We start from the raw sequence: 23,190 nt of genomic DNA on the forward strand, positions 1-23,190 counted from the left end.
GTAACAGAACTACTATACTTTTGTTAAATTTTTTTTTCCAATAAGTACATCTAAGTGTTATGTACTCTACATTGTGCCTCTAGAGCATTGTATATACTAGATAAACAGTTTTAGGATTTTGTTTTGTGATTTTTTTTTTTTTTAATTAGGAAGTGTCAGCTGATAATTTTTGAAAATCATGATAAAGACTAGACAGATATTATTTAAGGCACATATGCTGACTGAGGCAAAATCCGACCTTCTGAGGCTTTGCCCTGTCTATGCTGTTTTTTAAAATACGATAACCGACCCCTTTGAAAAGACAGCTGTCATGCTCTTGTTTGGGCCATACTGAACGTCCAGTTCTTGAAAATGTCTGATTGATTGCAACTTACTGTTCAGTGATAATCGCAGTGGTATCATGCTCTTTACATGAGAGGGCTGCTCTCAAAAGCAGACGATTCATGCTGCTTCTAGGTGATTTTCCTCTTCCAGTGTGTTGGGAAGGTTCCCTCTGTCACTTGTTCTCAATGAAACCACCTCATTTCTGATGGCACTGGAGTTAAAAATCATTCAGCTGTGGCAGCACCCCTAGTTTCGACTGTCAGCGTGGTAACTGCGCGGTGACACTGAAAGCTATACTTTGCCTAGCTCTTTGATGCAAAACTCATTAAAATCGCTGGGAGCCTTTTAACCGGATCGAGTGGCTTTGGGCAGGGAACATCAGATCCAGCCAACAGTGCCGGTCAACCACCGCAGCACCGGGGCCGCGCGTGGCGTTTCGCAGCCCCTGCCCACGCAGGGTGAGCTCCCTGTTTGCTGGGCGCCCACGCTGCCAGCGCTGAGCCCCAGCCTGAGGACTGGGAGGTAACGCAGCTGCTAAGCAGGGAGGGGGTTTCACAGTTTTAAATGCTCAGTGGAGTGAAAAAAAAAATATTTTTAAAGATTTTTTTTTTTTGGTTCTTGTTCTTTCTGAGTAATTTGGCAACAGGAGCACAGATGTGTATTTTGTCTAAAAGTTGGTCTTTTTCTTGATGCCTTTTCTTTACACCTATCTGCAATTCATTCACTTAGGTGAAACTGACCCTCCACAGGATTTCCCTGTAAATAGATGATGAAAGAAGTGAATCCCTGATATACGATTTTGTCATTTTTTTTTTTATTCCTGCTATTCCCAAGTGCTTGGGTGCTCAAATCTCTTCAGTATCGCGATGGAAAGAAAAGGAAATAGTACTATTTGCAGTGATGGAGAGCTTTCCTCATGGTCCCCCTACAATAAAATGGGTCGGAAATTCGTGCTGAGGAGTCCCTGACTGGTTTCTGCTGGAGATGGCAACAAAGCCTGCTCAGCAGACAGGGCACATCAGCAACCTGTGCGGATGGGTGGCTGACATTAATGGGATGCTGCCAGCGCCTGTGGCAGCGATCGCTGGTTCCTCCCCGTGGCAGGGCCGCTCCGGGGCTGCCGAGCAGTGCGGGGCAGGTACCGTGGCCCGCTCGCGCTCTCCCTTCCCGCTCAGCGCGCCGGGGGAGATGCGGTGTGACGGCTGGCTTGCCCGCGTCGCTGTGCCAGCAGCACCGTTTCCGAACAGCTTGGCCAGGCAGAGGGGTCAGGGGCGGATGGGGAGGACGTTTCCCAGACCTGCCCTGTCTGTGCCACGAACTGCGGCCGGCCCTCGTCACCCGAGTCATTTGGCCGCGACCCCCTTGCCCAGCCCGGGCCCCCCCCTCCAGGCCGTCCCCGCCGGGTCCCGCCGCCCGGCGCTGCCCCGCAGCCGGTCCCACCCGGCCGCGGAGCCTGCAGCCCGGCCGGCTCCCCGCGGCTTGCGGCGATGCCCCCCGCCCCGCCCCGCCTCCCGCGGCTCGCTCCGCCGTCGGGGGAGCGCAGACCGGCTCCGGCTCCGAACCCGGGCAGCGGGAGCCGGCCGAGCCTTTCCCTCTCCCCGTAGCCGGGCGGGAGTCGGGGCTGCCCCGCTCGCTCGCCCCCCCCCCCCCCCCCGCCTCGGGGGCCGCGGCAGAAGCGGAACCGGCTCGGGCTCCTGCCCCCGGCTGTTGGAGCAGCCGCTGACCTCCGGGCACTGCGAGCAAACAGCAAAACCGGGAACAAAAGGAGTCTCCACGGCTGCCATCATCTCCCGGTAGCGCGGTGCGAGCCTCGCCGGTGAGCAGCCAGCAGCCGGGCGTCCGGATCTCCGAGGCGACCGGCAATGGTAGCGCTGGGGGGGGGTGTTTGCTGTCGCCGAGGAGCAGTCGGATGTGGAAACGCAGGTATATGGGTGCAGCAGAGCAGGGGGGGGACGGGGGAACCGAGGGCGCGGGTCTGCCTTCCGCCACGCGTCGGAGAAACACGGCACGGGCGAAGCCGGTGCGTGCCGTCAGGTGCCGTAAAGGTTAAAGCGCCTTTGCCAAGCTGGGAAGCAATCGTGGAGATCATGTCAGCCTTTTTGGAGCAGGTAACAGGTGGCGTGCGAAGAACGGGGCTGGTGCCGGCGGGTTTTATAGCTGCTGTGGCGGCGCGTCGCACAGTCTGCTCGTCTGACAATGGGGCTGGGCGCGATGCTTTCATCTTTTCTTCCTTCCAGCGGATGGATGCGGTAGTCCCGTCATGTCAGCCGGCGGTAACCCCTTCAGCTCCTTCGGAGGCGGGAGCGGCTCTTGGTGGTGTTTCTGTTTCTTGCCTGCGTCGCCGCAATCGTTCATTCCACAGAAGCAAGTTGTGCGATCTCTGCGCCTTCGCGCGCACGTGAGCGTGGGCTGGGGTGAGATCTGTAACGTGCCAGGGACCGTGCGCTGTGCGCAGGGGGTTCATGAAACTTCAGAATCCGTCTCATTGCTCGGCCCGGCACGCGTTTCTGATTTCAGGGGTTAAGATTCAGACGCGCTGACGCCTGCTGAGCGGCGCGGCGCTCTGAGGGCACGGCTCTCCGGCTGAGGAGCCCGTGTGTAGAGTACGGCACCGGGAAGCGGTAGCCAGCGTGTCACAGCCCGGCCCGTCGCAACCCTGGTGCAAAACAGAAGGCAGCGTTCCCGCCTCGCACCGTCGTAAGTCACCCAGGCCGCACAGGCCTTGGCAAGGGCTGGGAGGAAAAAGTTCTCAAACCAGTCGCCAGAAAACAGCCAGCTGCCTTTTTACGGCAAATTCTGACATTTCTAGCCGCTGTCACTCTTCTTCTTCAGTCTGCGTTTCTTGGAGCTCGGTCCAGGCAACACCCAGTACTGAAACGGTGCTTGAGGTCATGCTTTCTGGGTAGGGAAGGACCAGGGATGGATCTTCTGTGCATTTGGAGGCGGGAGAACCAATGCTTTCCAAAGAGTTAGAGAACACACTCATCTAGTTAGGAAGAAGCGGAGGAAAACGACAGCCTTGAGAAATGGTGGGGGGTAATCTTTAGAGCTGTCTGTTTTCTCTGTCAGGTCTGACTGTTTGGAGTCACGCCATTAAGAAGCAGAGGGAAAGAAAGTCGTGCAAAACGCTTCCAAATTGACTTTTTTCCACTTCTGCATTACATAAATACAGCCAGGGATTTGGATGGGACTCTGTCTCCTGTATTTGTTTGGTGAAATGGACGATGGAGCCTTAATTTACGCCAGTACCATTTAAACTTCTTCAAATAATGATGCTAACTATCAAATAACGCTGCTAACTAGAGGAATGTATTTGAGGAAGGCATGTGTCACGCGCGCAGCATCAGTCTGAAGTAAATCACTGCTGGCCATCCAAAGTCAGTATCAGTGTAGGCACTTACTGCGTATACCACCCTTTCTTGTTGCCCCATCTTTAATGTAAATACGTGAGGGTACGTGTGCACAACATCAGCTTTTAGTTTGCTTTGTGTCGGCGTGTGATGTCCAGAGGTGGTTATGCTTTGTTTTCTTGACGATATTTCTTTGTATTTCTTTGCTGGCCGTAAGTGGTCTTCGTGTCCTTCGTGCACAGGTGACTCCTTGCTCCGCTGCGTTCCTCGAAGCGGACAGAGAACGGATTGTGTGCAGTGGCTTCTGCAGCCTACGGAAAACACAGCACAAAGGGTCGAGCAATAGCTTGGTTAAATGTTGTGTTATAAAACTTGTTTAATAATAATGTATTATAATATCTGTTAACTAGACTAAAAATGAATTTTAAGTGTTGAAGTTGAAACACCTTGGCCAAGCGCTTCAGCCACGTGAAGATGGTGCATGTGTCCCAGCTGGTGAGGCGTCGGGTTTGTTCCCCTGAAGAAAAATCTCAATGAAAAATGAGAAGTCAGTTGGTTCCTGCTAAAAGTCCAGGGTTTTTAACATGAAAACAAAAGCAGGTCTCTGAAATCGATTTGATAGTCAGTAAGAGGAAACAGATTTTGACTTTCAGGTGTCACACTGCTTTCTTCAAGTTAGTGGTCAAGGCCAAGGGTATTCAGCGGAAGTTTGACCAGAAATAAATGAAATAAGAAATCCATTTGATCTATTATTTACAAATAGTTTGTCGTGGCTTCCTAGCTTATCGAATTGGGAAAAAAAATTAGCTGAAGTCCTTCCTAGAATATTTTAGTGTTGCAGGACACTGCTAATAGTGTTCCATCTGTTCCTGTGATTTTACTTTTAAAGAAGTTGTTAGGTTTTGTTTCTACCGATACGACAGTTGTAAAAGTGTGTTGAAATGCATGAGTGTTCCGTAACACGAGCACACCAAAAAGGCAGTTCAGGTTCAGTATTTGCACTGCACCATGCATAACAGTCTTCTTCTTAAGTAAGAGTGTGCTTAAAATAAGTTTATGGTGGTGCCCTAATCAAGAAGAACTGCTAACTGAACCCATATTAATAATTAAAGCTACGTGACTGACGTTCATTTGAGAAACCCAAGTTAAACAAGAGCTAAAGCAGAATGAAGGAAGCCAAGCTGCCGAACTGGGGAGGCGATGGTGGGCGTGAAACGCACGTGTTGGTGCTGCAGGTACCCAGGGCTGTGTCTCCTGGCCTGCTTGGGGGGTTTGTGGTGTCCTCCCACTGCAGACAGAGGAGCTTTCAGGGGGGAAAGAGGGGTGAGGAGGGAGCCAGGAGCCTTGTTTGGAGATGGTTCTGGTTTAGTCTGTATTAAAGTAGTGTCACCTAGAGGCTTCAGCCAAGAATACAGCCGAGGGGTGCTGGGCACCCTGAGCGCACGCACCCAGGGGCAGAGCGGGGTGCAGACGCCCAGAGGTGCCGGCAGGCAGCAGCGGATCAGGAGCCCCACTTTGGGGCTGTGTTTGGGCTGTATCTGGCCTGGTGTTTGGCCTCGGGGGGTCTCTGACACCTCCCTCCTTGGTGTCGGATACTCTCTTCTCTAGGTGTCTGTGGGTGACCGAGGAAGACGTAGAAGAAATGACAGTCAGTGTCACACCGACAGTTACCTACACATCTCGGCGTCCGCTGAGGAAGTTATGCAAAGAGCCTGTAGATGTAAAAGGACTGTGTGGCCTCTCGGTGCGTCGGCTGCCGGTCAGGTGGGACGGCGGGGCTGCAGAAAGCTCAGCAGCCCCTGCAGAACGGTAAAGCTGGCTTTGGGGGTGAGCAGCAGAGAGTGGCACTGAAAGCCCGGTGGTGGGAGACTTGATTGCAGTGCTTGGAGTGGAAGGGCTTTTTGAGAAAGCCAACATCTGGCGCTTTTCTGCGGTAGTTGATGGATTTTCGGTGTTTGGAATGGAGATGGATGCTTTACAAAGGTAGTGTTTTAGACACCTGGCCTCCTTAACAAGCGATGTGGAAAATTGCCGGGAAAGTACAATTCCCGTTCCTCCCCTCCTCCACACCACGCAGAGTACCAGTGCTCTAGGGACGCGTACTTTGCTAAACCGCCCGAGTCTCTCCTTCCTCCATCAGTGCAGGCATGTAAACAGAGTATCAGATACACATACAATTGCTTGAATGACAACATAAACATATTTAAAATACAGCATTTTCCAATAATGCCACGGATCACGTTGAAATTACAGTAATTCACTAGTATTAATTTACAGAGCTCACTTTTTATTAAGCAATTTTTATTAGAATTGACTGACCGTCTGCGGCTGTCCCGAAGAGGCTGGGTATCTGTCTGGTTCTGTTTTCCTAGTACAGAGGTGAGGAGAAGCTGTTCAGACACAAGTACTGATGCACTTCTCCAACACGAACGTTGTATTACCGGTGGTTTCAGTACATTTGCCAGCAGCTGAGAAATCCTTCCTCCTTCCTTGATTGCAGTTTTGCTACGTCATAGTTTGAGAAGTAATTTCCCTCCATCTCCTCCTCCTTGCTCTATGGCTTCCTCTGCTGTTTGGCCTTTAATGCTGACCGGTGGTATGTATGGGTTCATTAACACTATTATAAATTTAGTCAATACCCTTTTAGTGGACTCCAGCTGAGCCCAAACTGACTCACTGCCCTCCAGGGTGTAGTGAGAGACTTAATTACCCTTGTACCGTTCAACAGGAGCAACGTCGTGGGCAGCGTTTTGCTCTGGCTGGAGAGGTTGAAGCTTCTTTCTCTGTCGGCTGCCATTTTCAAGTTTAAAGGAAGGGATTTTGGAATAGTTCACAGCTCGGTATAATAACAGCGGAAAGCCACTTGTCTTTTGCAAATGAGAAGCGGATTGGTCACGTCTCATTAGGGCACTTCCATGGATTTGCCTTTGATGGTGGGAGTATTCCTTTGGGTTGTCTGAGGACAGAAACGCGAGTTGAAAGAGCAGAGGGGAGGGACGAGTAAGCCTTTAGCTGAGCGGCACGTGTTTCAGCATCTCTGAAACCAAAGAAGCCTCCACGCAGTGGAGGAATGGTGGGTGTTGTATCCAGGAGGGCGAAAGTCATACTCGGACGTGTGTGTAATTGGTGATGGGCCAGAGTGTCACGGTGGGGAACGCAAACCGTGAGAACACCGGCTACTGCTCATTGGGGTGACTGGAGCAAAGTTTGTGTAAAGCAAGGTCTAGTGCAGGGTGTGTAAGTGATGATCTGCAAGGCACATCTGTCAGTATTTCATTTCTATTATTAACGTGGTCTACGATTTAAAGCCAAGTCCTGTGGTGAATAATGCAACAGCCACGTGAATCGATGCGCGCAGTGAATATTTCTCAGCGAATCTGGACCTGGTCTTTTTTTCTGACTTTCATGCGTTCTACTGGGTCCTGTGCCGGAGGCTTTCCTCATGCCTCGACAGTATGGTTTCTTGAGGTGTCACCCATTTTAACTGTGATACAGTAAAAATTGAGTGATTTGCTCTTTGTAATTAGAAGAAGTGATTGTGTAGTCTTTGAGAACCCAGTGCAGCCTGCTGCTAAACAAATGCTGTGACTCTGCCACTGGAAATCATGGATGAAGAATAGGAGAAATCTCTTCTGTGTACTGTAAAGGAGAAGAAAGGGTAAGAGGATGCTTTGGAGGCAAAGAAAGCGAAGAAACAGTTACAGCATCTTAACAGCAACTTAGACATCGCTATCTCAGAGTTTGAGTGTGCGTACAAACCGTTCGGTGTATTTGCATTAGGAGAACCTTCAGTGACTCTGTGGTTTGATCCCTGCCTGTCGTCACCCTTCTTATTTACTCATACACTTGCAAAATATTTGCCTTGTCCCTCAGGTTTTATGACCTGTCTGCAGCACGTCGGTGGGGAGTAGGGAGGAATGACTGCAGTCGGTCCTCTCACTGCTTGTGTTGCGGAGAGAGCTTCTTTGCAGTCGTGGAAGGATGCAAACGCTCATATCTGCCATAAATATCCAAACAAATCACAGAGCAGACATCATCAGAAACAGTGAGAGAAGGAAGTAAAGTAGGAGGCATCGTTCAGAGCAGGAAAAAAAAAATGAAGGCTTCATAGCAGTCACAAATTCTGGGTTAGTCATCGTTTGTCTCCAGGCTGGTGGAGGGGACTTGCCGGAGCATTGCGTCACTTGCCAATGTGAGTCATTGATGCCATTGTCTGAGCCTCTGAATGAGAGGGGGAAGGTTTGCAGCCTGCCAAGAGAAAATATTCTTTTAAAAAACGAGCTAGGAGGACTTATTGAGTGCAAGGTGGTAGGTATTCACCCAGTGGTTTATATCGATGCTGCCAATCTAAACATTACATGTCAAGCATCGTACACACAATTCCTGTTTTCCGTTAATTTCCCCTAATTATTTGTTAGGGGAAATGATTCTTTTCCCTAATTTAATTTGTGTTGTGTGTGTGTGTGATTTTATTGCTTAGCTCAGTTTGGGTATTTTGAAACTAATAGGTCAGTTCAAACTCACAGTTATGTTCTAATACAAAGCCGTTGCGGTGGCCCAGCACGGTGGAATTTATTTGAAATTTCCTCGTTGTTTGTAAAATGTATGAACCGTCTCATTTCACCTGACACAGCTGCTGCTGTGAGATTATCGGTTACCTGGAACATCGGCCGTTTCTATCACACGTGTGCGCGCTTCTTTGTGCAGCGCAGTTCCTGTTCTTCAGTGATTCACACGGGGCGTTACAAACAGGCGGACGAGTCAGCACGTGGGTAGTCCTTGGTCTCGGCTCCCAGCTCAGAAGACCGGAGAAGCTGTCCCAGGCTCCCTGGTCTGCCGCAGAGCCCTCCTGGGGCCTAGGGCAGGTTGGCTGTCTCACTGCGACTTGTGGGAGCTGGTTGCGTGGTGCTTGATGGCGCGGGCTTTGACGCAGGCACGTGGATGCGGTGCTCGTAGAGCCCCTATGGATTCTTTAGGCAAGGTAGCCCTGCGCAGAATGCCGGTGGTAGCTGGCAGCATGGGCAAAAACGCAGTCTTAGTGTAAAATACGAGTCGGTGGCGTTTGCAAAGGAGAGCGAGCAATGAGTGTGTGAGTTAAACAGCGTATATATCTAGATGAGGAAAGATCACGTGTGTGTATGTGTACATATATGCAAATAGCAATCTAATTTACAAGTTAATAGCATGAGAATGAGCAAATTTTGAGTGGGATATATTTTACAGTTATGGGATTAACAGTTACTTTTACTGGATTTAACATATTTCATTAATTACACCAGTTGCGTACCTAGCCTGTGTTCGTTTTGGAACCACCAGTGCTTTCGTATGAAAAGAACTGTGAGAAATGTTTGCTTCTGTCTGTGGACAAAGGTAATGGAAAAACCCAGTCCTCTCATCCACGTATTTATCTGAAAGATGTGTTGTATATCTGCAGCTGGTTTTCTAGAATGCTGATTAGCTAATACTGTTTTTGGCATGCAGCTTATCCATCGTGTGGGAGAACGCTATCTGAATTTCAATTTACTTTTCAAAATGATGTTGAGCTGCTCTTCCTTTAAAGGCTTTTTCTGGCCATTTGGGGACCCAGCGCAGACAGTGGAGCTGCAGTCTGGTCTCCAAATCTAATTGAATTGATACGAGGCAGCTGAAGCAGTGATTGTCGAAGAGCTTGAGATAGATTGCAAAAAAGAAGTGCTACTGAGCAACTTGCTTGGTGTCCTTGCTTGAAACTCTGCCCCTGAGTTGATTTGTGCTTTCATTGGTAACAGACCTTTACAGTAAAAGCCCTGTGCTTCGATATAGTTGAGGAACTCATTAGTTCTGCGTGGGTTTGGTATGGTCGCGTTGCTGTTAAAGAAACTTCATGCCTCTCAGAGTACTGGGCTGATAATGGAAGGAGGCAGGGGGGAGTCGTTAAGGTAATGTCAGCTGTTCATCCCTCCGTCCTCACCAGCAACTTGCCACTGTTTAAACTTCCAAAACCTCACCCTCCTAAACATTTGTTTTTGCAGTGATGGGTCTTTCCCTTACGATTCTGTTCCCTGGCAGCAAAACACCAACCAGCCTCCAGGCTCTCTGTCGGTGGTCACCACAGTATGGGGTGTGACTAACACCTCGCAAAGCCAGGTAAGCTTCGGGTTTGTGCTCCCTTCCCTTAGACACGGGTTTTCACTAACGTTGGCGAAACGGCGAGCTTTTTGGAGAGTCCTCTTGGGATCGATGAGAGTGTCTGTGTTCTCCTGCTTGTACGTGCAGCAGGTTTTTTTCCCGGTCGTGTCCTCTTCGGTGACATCGGAAAGGAGACATCTGCGAGCTGGAGTCAGTAGCTCCAGTAGCTGCATGCAAATGTCACGCTTGGCTTTAGCACAGATTTTTCACTGTGTGGTTTCAACGCTAAAAGGATGATTTGGGGGTAATTTCAAACCTCGTGGGAATTTCAGATGGCATTTGCTGAGTTGTTTTGTTAAAAATAAAATTTCTAGCCAGCCTCACCGACTGACAGTTATTGTTGATTTTACCTGGGGTTGTGTCATACTTGTGGGCTGGTGAAACCCAGTGCCAAGCCCACCCCCACGATGAGGTGCCAGCTACCAGCTACGGGCTGTGCTTTTTTCCAGCCTCTCCTGTTAATACTGCCTTACTTGGCAAAAATATTTCAGTATGCATTGGGACAAAAGCATGAGCTCCTGGCTTCCAGGCGAGAGCCATACTTACGGGATTTTCATTCCATTCGCTCTGCTCTTACCTCTCTTTTTCCTTCTGCAACGTATATTGGATTACGCTACACAAAAAGAAGCAGCTTTAATGAAGGAGACGCCTGTTATTTGTGATGGTGGGCCCTCCAAGGGATGTGGCACACATCAAGCTCTCAGACGGTTTAGTCTTTCCTTACACCGCAGGTGAAGTGCTCGAAACACATCACCATCTTTAAGGAGTGCAAATGGCACCTAAGTCTAACTTGTCTTTTCTACCTTGTTCAAATCAAGTGACACTGGCTGCCATACAAAGTTTTGGAATTTGTTTTTTTTGTTTTAATTTTGGTCAGAAAATTAAAACCAAAATTTTTATGCATCGAGCCATTTGAAAAAGAAATGATTCAAGGGCCGAGTCATACAGATGCTCACGTGGCAGTTATGTAGGCATTGGTTGTGGCAAAATCTTTCCTCAAAAAATAAAGAGAGAAAACAGTTACAGGACCTATAACATCATTTATTATTGTTGATTTCTTCGTAACACCTTAACTGAAAAGGTATCCCATCTGGGAGAGAAACACCCGAGTAAACAGGTAGGTCTAAGCGTTGGCCAGAAAATGGAAATAGGGTTTCTCCTGAAAATCTTTCACATTTAAAAGGCAAAAGGAGAGAAACAAACAAAGACTCAGAGTTTTGTTTGATCAGAAGAACGCTGTAATGGGACTTGAACTCTTCACGATACTTCAGAGGAACGTGTAATAAAAGAAAAAAAAGTGCTGTGATAAAAAGAAGAAAGTGCTTCTTCAGCATCACGGCAGGGGAAGGGTGAAACTCCGAGATGTGAAGCTTGGCTGTAGCTGTTCTCGGCAGGTTGAGATGAAGGACAGGGCTTCCCCTAAGCCTTCGTGCTCCCCGAGGGAAAAGAGGGAGCTGAGCTCACCCCGGCTCCCTGTCTCAGATTCCCAGAGCTGATGAGCTGGCCTGCTGCAAAAACCGGGACCACTGAATTTCTTCCCGAACAGGAGACAGATTTCCATGCGGGTGATCCACAAACAGCCGTACTTAGATCTCAACGGAAATCATAGCAATTTTGGTTCAGCAGAGAAAAAAATGCTTCAAACGAGGAAACTTAAGTCCTTTTAAAAGAACAGAGCAGAGGACTCTTTTCTAAGAGCAATAAAATCAACCGGCAGACTTCAGTACACGTTAGAGTTAGATTCAAGAACAGGTTACGCCACTGAAATGCATTCTCCCCGACTTTTTGCATCCATGGCACCCTTTACAGTATGCCAGTGAGACTGAGTATTTGCAAGTTATTTCAAAGCCCTACTTCAAAAGAAAAAAGAAAAAGCATGTGCTCGTTCTTAATTGGATGAATTTGTCACCTACAGAGCATGGTTCTAGCAGGTTTTTATCGCAGCTTCTTCCATAAGCGTGTTAGTTTGGGTTCCATCTAGTTAAAAGTCTTCTGTGAAGGAGAGACCAGAAACTCGGGTTGTTTGGAAGCGGCAAAAGAAAAGGAGAAACCACCCGGAAGGTGGGCCTAGCTATCAACAAGGTGTAAGTTCATTGAAGTTCAGAGTACAGCGTGGTTACATTGTAATTTAGCGATTGCAGCAAGTCAACTTAATTTGCTTGATGTCCTTGAAGGTACAGCCCCTAATTCTCATGTCTCTACTCACAGGTGCTGGGAAATCCGATGGCAAATGCCAACAACCCTATGAACCCAGCAGGAAATCCCATGGCTTCTGGGATGACTACCAGTAACCCTGGAATCAATTCCCCCCAGTTTGCCGGGCAGCAGCAGCAGTTTTCAGCCAAGGCAGGCTCCACTCAGCCGTACATACAGCAGGGCATGTACGGGCGCCCCAATTATCCCGGGAGCGGAGGCTTTGGTGGCAGGTAAGAGGTGCTCGGGTGAGGTGGAAAAGGGATGGAAATAGTTGAAGCTTCTTTTTGTGACCTGGCAGCAGTGTCATGGGCTTATTTTCATGATGTAAAGCCTCGGTAGCTGTTTTGTGCTGGTGAACTGAAGTGCCTCCTGCTTTTACAGCTGCGGAAATCAGCTGCCCAAACTGCAATGAAATTCATCACAGTAAATGGAAGTGGCTTAGGTCAATCAATTAGCTCTAATAAACCCTCAAAATAAAGTTTTAATTAAAAGAGATTGTTAAACAGACCACAGGCTTAGGGATGATTAACATTTAATAAGGCCAGGATGTGAAAGGTATTGATGGTATAATTTCTACGTGCATGTGCAGGAATAAGCTGGAGTACTAGGCAAAGTAGGTTCCTATGCAGTGGGATATTTCTGCCCAAAGACTTAGTCCACAGCAGGAATTTGAAAAGGATTGGGGGTGAAGATGTTTGTTAAGAGACGTGGTCAAGCTGTGTATTTATTTCCGAGAAGTAAATGCCACGTTAGTGAAAAAAGCCCAAACTAATAACGTGGCTTTTGTTACGTTTTGACTCTCTGTGTCTACACCGTGTGAACAAGGGTGGTAAGTGCACTTCACTGAAATGGCTATTTACGGTCCCTCTGCAAGGCCTGCTGAAAAGGCGGTTAGCATAGTCAGTCTAGTGTGAAGAACGTAAGCCTGGAACTCGGGGAACTTCTCTCTCCTTTGGTCTGTGTACTGGTCTGCTGAGTGACCTTGAACAAGTCAGAAGGTTTCTGTAGCTTTGTGTTAATGTCTCTAAAACAGGCACAGTGTACTGACCATATTTATAAAGACAGCTGACGTCTTGGAGTGGGAAGGGCATGGTTTAGCTTACTTCATCTTATGATCAATAGGAGAGCTGGGTAGGAGCTGCAAAATGCGTTGTGTGGGATCCAGTAGAGCTGGTCGCATTGGGTCTTTGCTGGCCGTTCTGCTGGGGTTCGGGGAGGAATGCTTTCACGCCGTCGGGAACACTTGGCGTAATCCACCGCTGAGGCGGATGAGCGAGCTGTAGCGGAGGAAGCTCTGTGGTCGTGCTACAGCACGCTCTGCCCCTACGCTGTTGGGAAACGGAGCGTGCATCGAATTCCATGATCTCCGCTCAACTCCACAGCGAGCTGCGGAGCTGCAGAGCAGTTCCCCGCCCCTAAAACAAGCGGTGGTGGTGCCCGGCGATCCCGGTGGCAGCCCTGCGGCTGCTGCACCTGAGCAGCACTTAGACCTCACGTGCATGCTGAATTCCCCATCCTCGGGGCTGTCGTTAGGCGTTGATATGTGGGCTTGGAGCAGTGCTGGATGAGGACCACACCAGCATCCAAAGCAAAACCCACCAGGCATGCCTTAATTCTTTCTCTCTCTGTCTTTCTTTTCTTCCCTGTTAGTTACCCTGGAGGCCCAAATACCCCCGCAGGCATGGGGATCCCTCCCCACACAAGGCCGCCGGCTGATTTCACCCAGCCCGCTGCAGCTGCCGCCGCCGCTGCGGTTGCGGCCGCAGCTGCCACAGCAACAGCTACAGCCACAGCCACCGTGGCGGCCCTGCAGGAAACGCAGAACAAGGACATGAACCAGTATGGACCGGTAAGAGAGTAACGCTCGTGTCTTCACACCTGCCTCGTCTGGACCGTTACGGGCAACTGGGCTGTCCTTCTCGCTCCCCCCTGTATTAGGGTGCCTACTCTCTTATTTTTTTTAATTTTTTTTTTTTGGTGCATGAGCATGGTTATAAATGCGTATGAGAGACTGCTGGGATGCATGTACGTAGGCACGAGCTGGCCTCCCGTATTTTTCCCAATAAATCTTGCGTAAGTGTATTTTGTAGCCTGGAGATTGCCCCTTAAAAAAATTGAAGATTACCTCGAGTTACGGCTGCGTCTGGCGTGATGTGTTATTGCTGCCTTTGCCAGCCCTGTGAACCTCGAAATCTGAGTATCCGGTGAAGTGTTCCAGAATCTCGGAATAGGTTTTGTACCGCTTGGGTAATTGTTTATTTTGCCAGCTACAGTTGTTTGTTTGTTTTTTTCCCTTCAAACAAGGAAACAACAGTAGAAAAGATATTTGCTTTTTAATAATGTTGTCTATGAGAACAGCTGTGCGAGACGTGCGTTTCTGGTGATCCCAAGCCTCCAGCATGTCATGACTCCATGTAATAATTTTTTCTTAAAATAAGCAAGGGTTTGATCAGTTCCGATTTTTCCTCCTTTACTTTTTTACCTCTCTGAGTTTTGAAGTGTGTGGGCCCATGCGCCAGGTGATGTAAAGAAGCGCAGCGTCTGAGAAATTGTAGCGTTGTGCTGTCTTTCCACAGCCAACTTCCGAACCTGTTAACTTGCCGTGACAGACTGGCCAATTTACACCATCTACTTGCTCGCCTTAGACTTACTCCTGTCTTTCTCTCTTACGCCTTCTGCAATTCCAATTGAATTTTTATTGTAAATACCATCACCGCCCATCAAATGTTGGAGAACATTGAAGGAAAATGCGACATAAATCCTCCCCTCCTTCCCTCCCCCAAAAGCATGTTCAGCTCCCTCCTCCCATTTTAAATGCATGTCGCATTTTATTCTTTTTTTTTTTCTTCTTCTTCTTCCGTTGAAGGTTTGTTCCTCTTTCCAGATGGGTCCAACGCAGGCTTACAACAACCAGTTCATGAACCAGCCTGGTCCCCGTGGCCCTGCTTCTATGCCAGGCAACATGAACCCAGCAAGCATGGGAGCAGGAATGACGCCTTCCAGCATGAGCGGGCCACCCATGGGCATGAACCAGCCTCGGCCTCCTGGGATGAGTCCCTTCAGCACCCATGGCCAGAGGATGCCTCAGCAAGCCTACCCAGGCCCACGGCCCCAGTCTTTGCCCATACAGGGCATAAAGAGACCGTACCCAGGAGAGGTAATAAAATAAATTACGTTTTGCGTACACTGTTCTTGTGATTGAAGGTTGCGACGTGCTGCGTAATGTGTGGTGAGCATCCCTGCGCGGTAGGTACGTCCGTGTTCCAGCCTTGGTAGGAGTGCTGCCCTTAGAATACGAGCAGCAGCAGCTCTGGCTTTTTAGCTGCTCAAGTATTTGGGTTGGCCCTTGCTGTGTTGGTCAAGATGACGGTCATTAAAACCAAGAAAGGCCCAAAACCGGCTGAGCCCTCAAAACGTCCCTTTGAGGTTCGCATGCTGGATGGTGAATTCATAGCCCTTAAGCAGACTTCCTTCACAGGAGTGGATTTATTTAACGTGACAACTTAAAAGAGATGTTGAAGGTGAAGTGCTTCCTTTGAGCCCAGTACAGATGTGATCTGCATTTTCTTGGATGGTTTGATTGTTCCACAGAAATACAGGGCATACATTATATAAACACCGATAGTAATAACATTTATTTTAAAGACCTATTGCTTTCCAAACTTCTTGAGGCTTGATTTTTGTAGGCACTGGGATGAATATAAATCATGGTGAACTCAAATCTGTCTGTGTCAGCATTTATCTAATACAAGTTTATTTGGAGTGTGCTATTTCTGTCTGAGTTCCTGTGCTGTTTTATGAGATCTGAGTGGCTTTGTAGACAAAATTACATTGTCATTGACTTGTATTATGCCTTGGGCAAAACACTTTGGGTCAAAATTTTCAAGAAATCCAGACAACCAGAGATGTAGACAGATGAGCTTTTCCATTTTTGAAAAGTGCCAGTGCATTTTACTATTCAAATTGGTGTGAATCGGGCAGTAGATGCTTCTGAGAATCTCACCAACTCTCTCTCAGTGTCTGTATGCACCTAAATGTCTTTACAAATTTAGCCACCAGTTACTAGCTTTGGGGATAATTTCCTGCTAAAATTCTGTGTTAAACTGAGACTACAACAACCTCTGTAACTCCTGGTGTAGAGCTTTCAATATTATGATGCTGCCCTGACTATAATAACAGTAGTAAGAGTTTATGGAAAACATACAGCACAGTACCATGGTGTGCAGAAAATATAGGAAAAGTTTATTATTGAGCTATGTTTCTTTCCTGATCTGCAGAATATTTTTTTTTCTTGTTTAATAAAAAAATCAGAAAAAAAAAAAGTTGCTGCTTTTGCAGAAGTTGCTTCTGTGGGAAGGCTTTTCACTCTGTAAATACTGCTCTTACTCTACAATTAAGAAAACACAAAATGTGGCTTGTTCAGATAATTTTTATCTTCAGATTTCATGTTTTAAGGAAGTCTGTAAATCCATTTTTGGTGCTTCGGAAGCAGGTTTTTCGTTGTAAGTGAGTATGCTCGTGTTCCCAAGAAGTCAGCACTGAACAGTGCCCTAAATGCTAAATGCTTGCTAGTCTGGAATTCTGCAGATCCCGTAGATGTTCTTTGCATGTTGGTTTTTGAAAGCTTTGTTTCTGGAAACTTAATAATCAATTAATTTAGTGATAGGATGAGAGAGGAAATGGTCGCAAGTTGTGTCAGGGGAGGTTTAGATTGGATATTTGGAACAATTTCGTTACTGAAAGAGTGGTCAGGCATTGGAACAGGCTGCCCAGGGAGGCTGTGCAGTCACCATCCTTGGAGGTGTTGAAAAAACATGTAGATGTGGCACTTCAGGACATGGTTCAACAGGCATGGTGGTGCTGGGGTGACGGTTGGAGCTGATGATCTTACAGGTCTTTTCCAACCTTAATGATTCTATGATGATTCTAATGCTTCAAATTGACATTTTATTACCTTTGAAGTTCCAGTTTTGACGGCTTTGATTCCAAAACCGCAGCACAGTCCTAGTGAGCACTAGCAAGGCGTTTCTGACTAGTGGTAGCTTCTGTTTAGTTGTTAGGGCATTGCTGAACCCTCGTGAACAGGGCCAGCATAGCAGCTGTGTTGAGGAGACAGACGTGGGTGACACAGCTTCTATTCTCTGCTCAGTCCAGGATTTTTTTTTGTTAAGTTACTTTTGTTTTTGTGCTTTCATTCCCCGTCTGGAAAAGAAGTTCCAGGGATGGGGCTGGTAGCACTTGCAAAAACACAGAGATTTTGTGAACGTTGTATCTGGTTGTCATTCCGGTTCCTTCAAACGTGGGGCCCTTGGACCGTGCTGCAAGGCTGAGGGGGGGGAGTGTGTGTGTTAAGGTACGTGGCTACGCTTACCCCACTTTAGTTTGCGGGACTCGTATGCTTTCGAGTGAGTATTCACCTGCAGCCATCAGGGCCGTGGTTTAGGCAGGAGTGGCACTAGGTTGAGGAGTATTCACCTCGAGGGGTTTTGTGTTTGTTTTGGTTGCACTATGGAATGAATGCTGATAATTCACTTCAGGACAATGGCTTGCATGAAACAGCTCTTTGTCTTCTCTCGTCTCTGTCATGAAACAGCCCAGTTATGGAAACCAGCAGTATGGACCAAATAGCCAGTTTCCAAACCAGCCTGGTCAGTACCCCGCTCCCAACCCTCCAAGACCCCTTACATCTCCCAACTATCCTGGACAGAGGATGCCAAGCCAGCAAAACACAGGGCAGTACCCTCCTCCAACGGTCAACATGGGACAGTATTACAAGGTAAGGATTTTTAGAGCATCTCGTTGCGTTCTGGTAGACATTTAGGAGTGAAGTCACATCAATGACCTCATAGATACTGCTTTGATAGAATTAAAGGAAAGAGAGAAAAAAGCACAGTGTTTTTACTGATGTTTTGGATATCACAGGATCAAGTTAATCAGCCAAGTTACGTTGTAACTTCAGAGCAGTTCGTAAAGAAAATTGAATGTTACTGCAGCTCATTAGTGGCTTTTACAAAAAAATGTTGGTTTTGCTTTAAATATAGCATGTGAGAAGAAGTGCCTAATGGGATTCAGGTGGAATAGTTTCATCTATTCGTGGCACCCTGCAAGAATCCAGCTTTGGAAATTTGTAATAAACAAGTTCCACATTGCAGCCTCCCGATTTCAGACCTGCGGTGGTCACTGTTGGATTAAGCTAGCACAAACTTAAAAGCTGCTCCAGCTGTAGAATTCATCTTTGAACTGCAGTTTGCGTGACTTTCTCTGACCTCTCCTTCCTCTTTTCTCCTCCTTTTCCCTCTGTGCTGCTTGTTTTGGGCAAGAATTACAGTTGCTAACATGTTGCCTAAAACCTGTTTTATGGATGCATCTTGAGCACTTAGTATTACCCAAACTGAGCTTGTGCTGAGGGCCTGCTGAGGTTTGACATCTTTGAAGCGCGCACAAAAGTGATCTTTTGCACACAGGTACTCCAGTGAGTATAAAAATGGGGAGGGCCATCGATGGTCTGACCCGCTCTTAAAGCATTTGCTGTTGAAGTCTTTGGACTACATTCTGGTTCTGAAGATGCAATAAGATGTTCATTGGTCTTGAACTGGAATTGTTCTGGTGTGATTCACACAGAAAACACCATTGAAAAAAGAGGAAAAAACTCCCACCCTTTACTATAGAGCATCTGTTCTACCTGCAGCCAAGCTGTCCACTGTGGTACCCAAAGGAACACCGGTTGCATCGTGGCAGCTTTTGCAGTGCGCTGCCAGGAGGAACACGAGGAGGAGACAGATCCTCAACTACTGTCATTCCAGTGCAGTCACTTCTGCTGAAATAACAGCGGAAGATCTCTGTGAAGTTTTTAAGTGACAGATTTTTTGCATTTTATATGTGTTTGTTTTAGATGGGGTTTAAGTTTTTTGTGTATAGGATGGCATCTCCTGTTTTCTATTCGAATATCAACCGTTCTGGAAACAGTTAGAAAATAAGAGACCTTGTTAAGAAGGGAGGTTATGCTGGCTAGGGGAGAATTTCCAGCTTGCCACAGGACCTGCACCTTTGGACTGTAGTGATTGTGGAGGTAGTAACTGTATGTGTTAAAGAAAAAAGCACAGACAGTTGGAAATGTAAGTACTTAGGATTTCAGAATGCAGCTCTGTCATGTACTTTACAGTGTCCTAGGCTAGCAGCGCAGCATCTGGTTACAGAATCAGATCTGAAGTCCTGATACTTTGGCTGTCCGTAGAGACTTTCATCTCCTGACACTCTCGTGTATGTGCTTACGGTACACGAGCTGTTACAGGAGTGCCAGGCAATTGTGGTTTTGTTTAATGTCACCTTCCTTCGCGTCTTCATTATTGGTTTATTCTGTTCACTGCAACCATCCTTTTAATTACCAGAAACAAAAACAGGGGTGTTTTAATACTATAGCTGCTATTTATGCTTGACTATCCTTTCTCTCTTAGTTTGTCTTATTCAGCAGCAAACTAAGAACAGAATCAAACTGTAGGTACGCAGAATATAAGACATCACCTGACCTGCAGAGCTTTCATTCTGCGTAGATGAGTTGCACAGGGGTGGGAGAAAGGATCGGTGGAAGTAAAAGGGACACAGATATTCTAACTGTGTGTCTTTGGACTTTGTTTTTCATGCAGGCGTTTGTGCGCTGGGGCTGTTTTGGGAGGAAGCCAAGGAGACACAAAGGGCTGGGGGGGTTGGCATGGTGTGGGAAAACCGGAGCGAAGGGCTGGTTGGTTTTGGAAAGAGAGCGTTCAGGGGAACGCGATAAGCCTCTCGGCAGCCCTGCTTGTATCTGGTCATTGCCTGAGTTAGGCTGGCTGGCCTGCTGGTTTCAGTTCCTGCTTTGCCCTCCAGTCTGGCTCTTCCCCGAAGGCCTCACGGGACGTCCTGTGGTTTCTTGTCCTTCCGGAGACAGAGGGGCCTCCCTACCTTGTTTGTAGTCTGTGGTGTTTGGTAGCAGTACAGTTCACGAGGCTTATTATTCTTATTTTCAGACTGCAATAACAATGTGATGTTGTTTATTTTCTAGCCATCAAGGCCTGTACCTGTGGCAAATTACCCTCATTCACCTGTTCCAGGAAACCCCACGCCACCTATGACTCCAGGGAGCAATATTCCTCCATACCTGTCACCTAACCAGGATGTCAAACCGCCATTCCCACCCGACATTAAACCAAATATCAATGCTTTACCACCACCTCCAAGTGAGTAGCAAACAGAATGCCCACACGCTCGTTCATTGTCCCTTTCTTCTCTGCCGCGTGCGTTTCAGAGTCTGGAAACTAGCTGTGACTGCTGCTCCGGGAGAGGCTCGGCTTGCTGAGCTGTGGTAGATGGCATGCACGGTGCAAGCCCGCTAGAGCCAGTCAACAGGAAAGGGAAGGATTGCTGTCCCCTCCTAAAACAGAGTATCAGGAAAGTTCTCCCAGGTTAAACTTGTAAGGGTGTTACTCCTGAAGTATTCCTTTAATACGCTTCCTGACGATAAAACACTTGATTTTGGGTTGCTTTTCGTGTGCTTGGTAGGATTGTTTATTGGATGAACTTGCATTGTGCTCTGTTTTGTTCAAGGGCAATGCCGTTCATTGAACATCACTGCAGAATAGCATGAAATGTGAATATTTATAGCAGCATCTCTATTGTGATCCATACAGGCTTCTGAAGAATATTCAGTAGTATGCCAAAAATTGATGTATGCTCCTTTCAAAGCTACTCAACGTCACAGCTACATTTGGCTGGGAACAGGGCAGGAATAACAAGATTTCTCTGGTTCTATACTAGCGCAATGTGTTTGAGGTTTTGAAGTGACTGATGAGCAATAGGAGATGTCATTTACTAGGGAGCTGGGAGGACCTGTATTTTTTCTGTAAAATAAGCGCTGCTGCATTAGCACTTTGCCACAGGTGGATGGAGTTCAGCTGAAAAATGAAGTAGAAGAAGGTGGCTTGCAGTATTATCTGGGCAAGAACGCAGTTCGTAGACTTCATAGGTTAGCTGTAAGTCACCACAAAGCCTTGTTTTACGAGATCAGATAGTAATTGGAGACCAGTGGCTTTGGTCATTGGATAGTTTCAGCTGATGAAACTTTTGGAACTAACTGGGTAATGCTGATCCCTATTTAAAGCAGGGAAAATAAACATTGTCACAGTTTGCCATAATAAAGAGATTTGTTGTTGGTCTTCTGCTGACAGAGTAAGTCTGGGCACAGAACCTCTCCCGTAGTAAAAAAAACAGGAATTCTTGCCATGCCTGGTTGCTGTTTGCGGCCAGAATGCGAAGGTCCTAATGTTAAGTGTGGGAGAGCAGAAGACTTTGCTTTGCCGTTGCTATCAGTTTGTCCCTGTCACTTGTATCCGTTAGATGACGTAGTTACTAGCAATTTTCTTTTTTGTGTGTATGAACCTGCTAAGTTAGACCCAGTAGCAGATCACTGTGCCATTTGTTACTATTCTGTATAAATATACACGTTATTATTGCACCGCAGATGCTAAAGGGAAAGTTCACGCTTTCTCTCCCTCTTCGATCCCAGCCAACCACAATGATGAGCTGCGTCTGACGTTTCCCGTGAGAGATGGTGTGGTCCTGGAGCCCTTCCGGCTGGAGCACAACCTGGCAGTCAGCAACCACGTCTTTCACTTACGGCCAACCGTTCATCAGACGCTGATGTGGAGGTAAGCTCGGCCTTGCTGCGAGGAAGTCTTGCACCCGGTGATGGAGGGGTGGCAGGCCAGATGAACCCCATTTAGGTTTGCCAAGAATTTCACTTTAAAAATTCACAGATTTATAGAATCGTTAAGGTTGGAAAAGACCTCTAAGATCATCAAGTCCAACCATCAACCTGTCACCACCAAGGCTACTAAATTGTAGCCTAGATAGGGAAAATGCCCTTCAAACTCACAGACACTCTCACCTGTCGCTTTCCACAAGCAGCACGTTCTATAATGCTTCCCGATCTGTGTTGCGTCTCCTTGCTGGCAGCACACGGCGTGCAGCATCTGAAAAATCGCTGCAGCTCTGCCATCCTTTCTGCCCTGGGTGGAACAGGTGCGGGAAGTGCGCAACCGACACGGGTACGGTCTTCCATTTGGGAACTCTGTTGCCTGTGAAATGTTAGTTGCAGGAGTAACTGTGTAGGACTGTTACAGTTTACGCTTAAATTAAATGGCGCAGAGTATCTGATAATGAAAAATAACACACTAACGAAGGACCTGATTTAGAGGCTTGGTAAAATCATTTGGAAAGACAAGTGCTTAAGTCCTCCAAACTTTTGAAACTAACTTCCTAAATTCCCCATCTCCTATGGCTACGCAAGGCAGGACAGGTCAGAAGCGTCTAAGCGTAGCTTTCCACGTATGAAGGCTTCTGGTTTTCACTTACAACGAGTACTACTTCCCAGCACGGAGGAACAGTTTTCCTAGGCGGTACTTTCCTGCATTTAATGTAGATCTGCGCAAGTGATTCCAGGTTGTGTCCTGCTTCCACTATGCTTGTGGAAAGCCTTTAGATCAGATGACAATCAGAGCCTTAGTTTTGTTTTTTTTTTAATATATTTTCAAATGCCACAGAATAATTTTGTCTCCTGGTTCTGTTTTTCTCAGAAAGTATCTCGGTGTTTATCCTGGCTGCTGGTTACGTTGTCTGAGCCTGTCTCTGTGCACTGTGGAGGCTGGTTGGTTGCTCAGGATCTCCTGTGGAGGTTGTGTCGCAGCTGCAGCAGCTGAGATGGCAGACCGCAGCATCTTAAGTGCATTTTTGATTATGCCTGCCTCATTTTCGGCTTCTTCCTGAGCTTGGACCACATACCCCTGACCTAAATGGGACTGAGAACATGTAGCTTCAGCTTTTTTCCACATAAGGATCTTATTCCCGCCCACCGGAATCCACTTGAGACTTATGTTTTCGTGGTTCAGAGGGCGTGAGGTGGGCAGAGAGGGTGCGCTCCGTTCCCCGCTCCAGGGACGGACTCTGACTCTAAAGCTGAGGCTCGACACGGGACGCAGGAGTCCTTGCTGCCCCTAGCCTGAGGTAGCCTGGGGGTTGGAAGGGGGGGAGATTGCAGGCAGACAACATCCAATAATTAACACCTGACTTTGAGGTCAGTTATTGCTTACTTGCATTTCATTATCGTGGAGTACTCACAGCA

At 47.4% G+C, this 23,190-nt stretch overlaps 1 protein-coding gene across 5 annotated transcripts in view; it reads left to right on the forward strand.

The window, feature by feature from the left end:
* ZMIZ1 (zinc finger MIZ-type containing 1) overlaps nt 1–23,190 on the forward strand; it is a 363,339-nt gene that overhangs the window by 315,342 nt on the left and 24,807 nt on the right. For 3 of the 5 annotated variants that reach the window (XR_012764244.1, XM_075422954.1, XM_075422952.1), the window contains exons 8-14: nt 9,686–9,800; nt 12,051–12,268; nt 13,689–13,887; nt 14,905–15,195; nt 17,632–17,814; nt 20,077–20,251; nt 21,532–21,718. Coding sequence is in view for 4 of the 5 variants with exons in the window: in XM_075422954.1 (XP_075279069.1) it covers nt 9,686–9,800; nt 12,051–12,268; nt 13,689–13,887; nt 14,905–15,195; nt 17,632–17,814; nt 20,077–20,251; nt 21,532–21,718 (1,368 nt within the window). In the remaining variant the exon portion in view is untranslated. The remainder of the gene's footprint in view (nt 1–9,685; nt 9,801–12,050; nt 12,269–13,688; nt 13,888–14,904; nt 15,196–17,631; nt 17,815–20,076; nt 20,252–21,531; nt 21,719–23,190) is intronic. The other 2 variants (XM_075422953.1, XM_075422955.1) reach the window with 2 other exon arrangements.

This window comes from Opisthocomus hoazin, chromosome 6 (genome assembly GCF_030867145.1).
Source record: "Opisthocomus hoazin isolate bOpiHoa1 chromosome 6, bOpiHoa1.hap1, whole genome shotgun sequence".
Classification (NCBI taxonomy): domain Eukaryota; kingdom Metazoa; phylum Chordata; class Aves; order Opisthocomiformes; family Opisthocomidae; genus Opisthocomus; species Opisthocomus hoazin.